The sequence below is a fragment of the Xenopus tropicalis genome, chromosome 2 (assembly GCF_000004195.4).
Source record: "Xenopus tropicalis strain Nigerian chromosome 2, UCB_Xtro_10.0, whole genome shotgun sequence".
Classification (NCBI taxonomy): domain Eukaryota; kingdom Metazoa; phylum Chordata; class Amphibia; order Anura; family Pipidae; genus Xenopus; species Xenopus tropicalis.
Window position 1 is genome coordinate 170478896 of NC_030678.2, and position 7781 is coordinate 170486676.

At 41.1% G+C, this 7781-nt stretch overlaps 1 protein-coding gene across 1 annotated transcript; it reads left to right on the plus strand.

Moving 5' to 3' along the window:
• LOC116408607 (sarcoplasmic reticulum histidine-rich calcium-binding protein-like) lies at positions 1-4544 on the plus strand. The gene is made up of 4 exons (XM_031896238.1): positions 1-2058; positions 2706-2789; positions 3160-3324; positions 4070-4544. Exons 1-4 carry the CDS (start codon positions 350-352, stop codon positions 4542-4544), a joined length of 2433 nt encoding a protein of 810 aa, XP_031752098.1. The 5' UTR covers positions 1-349.
• Positions 4545-7781: the final 3237 nt, after the last annotated feature.

A 7781-nucleotide genomic window follows, 5' to 3' on the forward strand; every position in this document is an offset into this window, starting at 1 on the left:
GTAAAAAAAGCATAATTTAGAATTTTGATAAATCTTTAACTGAGTTTCCTGAGCTTTTCCACAATGTCTTATTTGTTTTTGTAGGCATGAAGACCATAAGCTCCATGGTGAGGAACACGATCATCTAAAAACACATGACCATGTGAAAAAGGATGATCATTCAGAACAGCACCACCATGATGAGCATGAACACAAGAGAAAAGATCATGTTGATGATCATGTGGACAAGAAACATGATCAAGTACATGATGAAAAGAAAAGACACCATGAAGCAGAGCATGGTAAGGTCGAGCATCATGAAGAGAAAAAGCACCATGATGTGGACCATGATGAGCATAAAAAGCATCACATGGTCGACCATCATGAAGAGAAAAAGCACCATGATGTAGACCATGATGAAAAGGAAAAGCATCACAAGGCCGAGCATCATGAAGTGAAAAAGCACCATGATGTCGACCATGATGAAAAGGAAAAGCATCACAAGGCCGAGCATCATGAAGTGAAAAAGCACCATGATGTCGACCATGATGAAAAGGAAAAGCATCACAAGGCCGAGCATCATGAAGAGAAAAAGCACCATGATGAAAAGGAAAAGCACCACAAGGCCGACCATCATGATGTGAAAAAGCACCATGATGTAGACCATGATGAGCATAAAAAGCATCACTTGGTCGAGCATCATGAAGTGAAAAAGCATCATGATGAAAAGGAAAAGGACCACAAGGCCGAGCATCATGAAGAGAAAAAGCACCATGATGAAAAGGAAAAGCACCACAAGGCCGACCATCATGATGTGAAAAAGCACCATGATGTAGACCATGATGAGCATAAAAAGCATCACATGGTCGAGCATCATGAAGTGAAAAAGCATCATGATGAAAAGGAAAAGCACCACAAGGCCGACCATCATGAAGAGAAAAAGCATCATGATGAAAAGGAAAAGCACCACAAGGCCGACCATCATGAAGAGAAAAAGCATCATGATGAAAAGGAAAAGCACCACAAGGCCGACCATCATGATGTGAAAAAGCACCATGATGTAGACCATGATGAGCATAAAAAGCATCACATGGTCGAGCATCATGAAGTGAAAAAGCATCATGATGAAAAGGAAAAGCACCACAAGGCTGAGCATCATGAAGAGAAAAAGCACCATGATGAAAAGGAAAAGCACCACAAGGCCGACCATCATGATGAGAGAAGGCACCATGATGAAAAGGAAAAGCACCACAAGGCCGAACATCATGATGAGAAAAGGCACCATGATGAAAAGGAAAAGCACCACAAGGCCGAACATCATGATGAGAAAAGGCACCATGATGAAAAGGAAAAGCACCACAAGGCCGAACATCATGATGAGAAAAGGCACCATGATGAAAAGGAAAAGCACCACAAGGCCGAACATCATGATGAGAAAAGGCACCATGATGAAAAGGAAAAGCACCACAAGGCCGAACATCATGATGTGAAAAAGCATCATGATGAAAAGGAAAAGCACCACAAGGCCGACCATCATGATGAGAAAAAGCACCATGATGAAAAGGAAAAGCACCACAAGGCCGAACATCATGATGTGAAAAAGCATCATGATGAAAAGGAAAAGCACCACAAGGCCGAACATCATGATGTGAAAAAGCATCATGATGAAAAGGAAAAGCACCACAAGGCCGACCATCATGATGTGAAAAAGCACCATGATGTAGACCATGATGAGCATAAAAAGCATCACATGGTCGAGCATCATGAAGTGAAAAAGCATCATGATGAAAAGGAAAGGCACCACAAGGCCGACCATCATGAAGTGAAAAAGCACCATGATGACAAGGAAAAGCACCACAAGGCCGACCATCATGAAGTGAAAAAGCACCATGATGACAAGGAAAAGCACCACAAGGCCGACCATCATGAAGTGAAAAAGCACCATGATGACAAGGAAAAGCACCACAAGCCCGACCATCATGATGTGAAAAAGCACCATGATGTAGACCATGATGAGCATAAAAAGCATCACATGGTCGAGCATCATGATGTGAAAAAGCACCATGATGAGCATAAAATGTAAGTAACAAACTTTGAAGCAGATTTTTTAATTTTAATTGCTCTATAATGTATTCATTAATGATAAGTGAAATTTTCACAGCAAAAAGTTTGCCCCATAAAAACACTCATAGACCAAAATGTATTTTGAATAGAAAAAATGGCCATGAAAAGAAAGACGCCGCAACAATCCCCATTGCCTTTCCTGGATTTTTACATGAATTTTATGTTGTAGCGAGACAGTATTGGCTCATCACTAATTCCTATTTCTTTCTTTGCTAAATATGAGCCTAATTTTTGACCAAGGCATCTGGCACCCTTATTAGTCAATCTCTTGTGATTTTTGAAAAAGACCAAAAGTTCCCATAATGCAGTAATGTAACATAAATATCTCAAATTCATTTTTGTATGCTTTTATATACAACACTAGTTTGTAAATAAATCAGCAAGTGTGGGCTGTCTGTGTTGTACGTTTGGTCTCCAGGGTTGCCCTCTTCCTGCATCCATTGCACCCCAATTTTCTTAGGTTTCATCTTTTTTCATAGAATATCTTCCATGTTTTCCATCACCCAATTCCATTAATTTGACTTAGTACCCACTACTTTGTTCATTTTTTCTTTAAAATACAATTCTTTATTAACCCTTTATACATTTGTTTATTTGTGCAGGGCTGAGCATGATGACCATCATAAGAAGGAAAAGGCAATCAAAAAGAAACAAAAGCCAAAGAAAAAGCTTAAAAGAATTACTAGGTAAGTGAAACAACATCCATAGCTTTGTATTCATAAATATTTAAGATAATAAGTACCATAATCATAATTGCCAACGTCCCGTGCATTTATAAGCTTTAAGTTTAGCGGCCATTATACAGATAGAGTTGCTGCACACATGCACCTTATAGACATCAGCTTACAAACACAATTGGGTTTAACATGAAAGCAAAATATTATTATTTATGATATTTTTATGTGGTCTGTCGTAAATAGAATATTATGGCAGCTTGAAAGACATATTTACGTTGGCGCATGATGCTATTTTAGTTGAAAACAACAAAACCATAGAGCAAATATGGAAATCATATGGGTAATGATGTTGAAGTCTAATCTTCTATTTCCATTCCAGGCACCATGCCCACCACAGAGAAAGTTCTTCTAGTTCTTATTCGGAGCCCGACTCTCCGGACTCCGATGTGGATTTGGGCGCCACCTTGGGTGCTTCCTGCAAGGCGTTGTTTACTATTGGAAAGTGCGTTGGAAGATGTGTTATGAAGACGCCGAAAGTATACAAGTACGTTCGTAAATCCTAACTCATTCTAATAAGACTGCAAACATAGAGTAGAATAATTACAATATCAACGTTTGTTCCCATTTGGTTGGTTTGAGTTGACTGTATCTTCCCATGCAATCATTTACTAAATTCGGCAGATCTGATTAGATTTTAAATTAAAATTGTGATGACTCAACCATCTTTATATTGCCTTGGGCATAAAAAGTTAAAATTGAAAGGTAACAATGAAGTTTATATATAGTTTAAAATACTTAGGGAATTCCTAGGTAAAATGTACCCTAGCTCACTCCTACAGAACGTGCATGTAATATGTCACTTGTTAGGACTATTATTAAGGTTTGTTGCCTTTAGTAATTCTGATGGGCCCAGTGTTTTCTGATTTTCTAATGAAGAATTTTTGATGAATGTAAAATACAATGTAGGTTATTACTGTCACTTTTTTATTGGATTTTTATTTGTATAATTTGTAAGAGCTGATATGCCATAATTCCTGGGAGTCTTTCCCCATAATACTCAGGAAACAATGGGTTTAATGGCAAATAGAAGGGATGACTGCCCGAATATACATATTTATCTCCCTGTACTGTAAGAAACACAGCGATAACTGTGAACCCTTCATGTCACATATCTCAGATAATTAATGTATGATATTGGCATAGAAAGGGCTTCATTCAGATACATTGCTACAGTGTTTAAACAAGGAAGTCATTGCACATGTTTTCACTATTCTTTGTTATTTTTGCAGATTTCTGAAGGGGAAAGTAAAATATTTGAAGAAACTCAAGAAAGTCCTAGTAAAAGTAATGCATGTCTGTAAAAAGATGGAGTGGGGCAAGAAAACTAAAACAGTAAGACATGCAATTGGCTGCACCAAAGGAAACATGAAGAAGGCATGGAAAATGAGCAAATCAGCGGGGAAGAAAGGCTACCACCTCTGCAAGAAGATGCATTTAGTGGCAGGCGCCAAAAGGGCGTACAAACTGTGCAAGTCCTGCTGGAAACACGTTCACGTGAAAAAGATGTACAAACAGTGCAAGGCAGGCGCAAAAAAGACTTACAAACTGTGCAAGATCTGCTGGAAGAAGTTCCACTTGACTAAGAGAGTGAAGCAATGCTATCATTGCTCCAAGGCGACAGTCAAGTTATGCATAAAGTGCTTTAAGATGTGCGAGCAATGTGCTCAATCATTCGGAACGACAGTCGCAGAGACAGCGGCATAAAGCAGTCAAATCATTTCAAGAAAATAGTAAAGCTGCATGGGCCTGGGAATTAGGGTTGTGGAGGAGGGCCCAGGCCCACATTTTGCAGTCAGTTATCCCACTACTTCAAGAATAAGTTATCTTCAAGTATCCAAGAAAAACAGACATCACAATACTGGAGACAATACGACAAGATTACAAGTTTGGATTACTTATCTGTTGGCCTGGGAATTAGGGTTGTGGAGGAGGGCCCAGGCCCAGATATTGCAGTCAGTTATCCCACTAATTCAAGAATAAGTTATTATCTTCAAGAATCCAAGAAAAACAGACATCACGATACTGGAGACAATACGACAAGATTACAAGTTTGGATTACTTATCTGTTGGCCATGGGAAATAGGGTTGAGGAGGAGGGCCCAGGCCCAGATTATGTGCCAAGTAGTTTCTAGTGTCGAGAAACCAAGCAAAGCATGGACAAAAGACATCCAGAAACGTTGGCTACCTGTTAATTAATATGTTTATTTAATGCAAATAAATATTTTTATTTATATGTCATTTTATGCTTCAATAATCTGATTATTCTTGGTAAAAATTCAATCAAGTTTTTTCATTTGAAATGTAATTTGTCACAAAGATTATAGGGCTCATGTACGTCCGCAAGTGCAGTGGTGGCCTCCACTTTCATTAAACGTATGTAGGGATCTCCAAGTTCGGGCCCCTTAAGATGAATACCCCTAGGACAGGCACCCAGGGTGGTACTGGTTAATGGGACACATTGAGTGGTCTGGGATGTCAGTGGTTAACAGGGAGTATCCCTGCAGTTCGGGTTACAGCCACAGGGTGGTGTGTAAAGCTATAAAAGGGGATGTGCTGTTAGGTTTTAGTCCTGGGACCTCCCTCTAGATAGGTGTGCAACAGGCCTGGGTGTTAGACAGTAAAGGTCCCCATACATGGGCCGACTATAGCTGCCGATTGGCCAGGTTAGAAAATCCGGTCGGATCGGGGACCGCATCGGCTCGTTGATGCGGTCCCCGTGGCCAAACGATCGGATTCTTTTTTTTTTTACCTAAATGCTCCCCAATATCGCCCACCCGTAGGTGGGGATATCGGGGGAAGATCCGCTCGCTTGGCGACATCGCCAAGCGAGTGGATCTGCTCGTGTATGGCCAGCTTAAGTTCCTATAACAGATCGCTCTAGGAGTGATATGTAGGGAGATAAGTTAGAAAGGGCAGACATTGTCCCTCCTGGAGTGAAGGGGTTAAGACCCCCCAGCAATCCATCAGCTGGAGATCAGGGCCCAAAGTGTCTAATCAGGTGGAGAGTACCACTGCTAGAGGGAGATTCCTAATCTGAGGGTGCTCAGGTGAGAGTACTGGGGTGAGCCCTTGTGGTGGGTCAGCCTGGCGTGAGTACCGGGGAGAGCCGTAAAAGAAGATTAAGGGCCAGAAAACATAAGTAGAATTGTCTATTGCAATGGAAAGTATCTGACTGTTCCTTCCAGGTACAGTAGCAGCAATCGATTGATTACTTGATCAATGTTGTGTGATATATGGAACTTAATTAGGGCTCGGAGTGTCACTTCTGTGCAGAACTGGTTATGGCTTTATCCGCTAATGATTATACATTTATTTTATTCCTTCCATAGAGGAAACCAGCAGTCCCAGGAGGGATTATCAGCAACTGGTACAGCACAATGATCCCCCATTTTTCCAATTTCTGACTCCCTTCCCTGTTTTCCCATCACTGAGCCTTATCCACCCCCCCCAATTTTTCTATCTTTCCCCCAATTTACTTGGTCTTCTGGGAAAAAAATCAATGGGTTAGCAGCAGCTTCAGAAGTTTTTATGCGCAGGCGCTGTGACATCACTTCCGGTGACATCACTTCCACTTCCGCTTTGCGCGATCATTATATTAACAGCTCTGCCAATGGGTTAATTTAATAAAAGGCTGGGACTAGGGCTAGGCAGCAATGGCTTACAGTGCAACTTTTTTGTAAAGGGGTAGTTCACCATTAAGTTAAGTTTTAATACATTATAGAATGGCCAATTCCCGGCAACTTTTCAATTGGTCTTGATTTTTCTATCTTTAGTTTTTGAATTATTTGCCTTTTTTCCAGCTTTCAAATGGGGGTCACTGACCCCGGTAGTCAAAACACTATTGCTCTGTGAGGTTCCAGCAGGGGCGTGCCAAGCCACCTCGCCCCTGCACCTTCCTCATTTGCCCCCCCCCTTTGGTGCACATGTGGGGTTCGCATTGTGATTCTATGGATCATTGCCCCCACCGCGTAAGGACAAGCGGCGGGGGCAATGACTAAAGAGAGCTGACTAGGGGTAGGCAGGAGAGGCTGCCTGGCGCCCCCCAATCGTTGCGCCCTAGGCAGCTGCCTCTTCTGCCTACCCCTAGTTCCGGCCCAGGGCTCCAGTTCTATTGCTATTTAATTGTTATTTATTACTTATCTTTCTATTCAGCCCCTCTACTGTTCATATATCAGTCACTCTCTAAAACCACTGCCTGGTTACTAAGGTAAATTGGACCCTAGCAACCAGATAGCTGCTGAAATTCCAAACTGGAGAGCTGCCGAACAAAAAGTAAAATAATTAAAAAACTACCAGTAATAAAAAATGAAGACCAATTGCAAATTGTCTCAGAATATCACTCATACTAAAAGTTAACTCAAAGGTGAACAACCCCTTTTAAAACAGGGAGCATAATTCAACATATTTATATAAACCCTAAATACATTAGGCTGTAAAATTGCTCTTCACATTCTTCAATTTCATTCAATTTGCAGCAATTTGTTTTGTTTTTTTTTAATGTAGGGATGCATAGGGTTAAATTTCCTAGGGTTCGTGAAGTCCTGGTTACGCTAGAGGAAGCTTTCCCTAATTGGCCAAGAGATGTTATGACAACTTCCTGTCCATGGTTAATATAGTGGGCGGGAGCACAAGGCTCTTCCTCTTTAGACTCCGCCTATTCTGAGGAGTGGATGCTGCTGGAGAGCTTAAGGAAACTGTGCCCTAAGGGAACCAAGCCCTTTGTGAAGTTGGGGAATAGGGATATCCAGCTGGACAGGGGGAGTGTTGCTAAACAAAAACTAAAATAATTTAAAAAAACCACACAAACAGGGCCGGGCCAAGGTATTTTGGCACCCTAGGCAAGGGATTCAATCAGTGCCCCCCCCAGTAGTCCCACATTACCATTTTACTTTTTCAATTTTTAATAAAGAAATATTGCAACACATTAATGAATGTAACCTA

What these genes read in the sequence shown, in the direction of transcription:
- LOC116408607 (XM_031896238.1), top strand. Translation starts at nt 350, where the DNA reads ATGGTCGACCATCATGAAGAGAAAAAGCACCATGATGTAGACCATGAT. An exon ending in AAGCTTAAAAGAATTACTAG is followed by an intron (nt 2,790 to 3,159) that starts GTAAGTGAAACA and finishes TTTCCATTCCAG; the next exon opens with GCACCATGCCCACCACAGAG. An exon ending in AAGACGCCGAAAGTATACAA is followed by an intron (nt 3,325 to 4,069) that starts GTACGTTCGTAA and finishes TTATTTTTGCAG; the next exon opens with ATTTCTGAAGGGGAAAGTAA.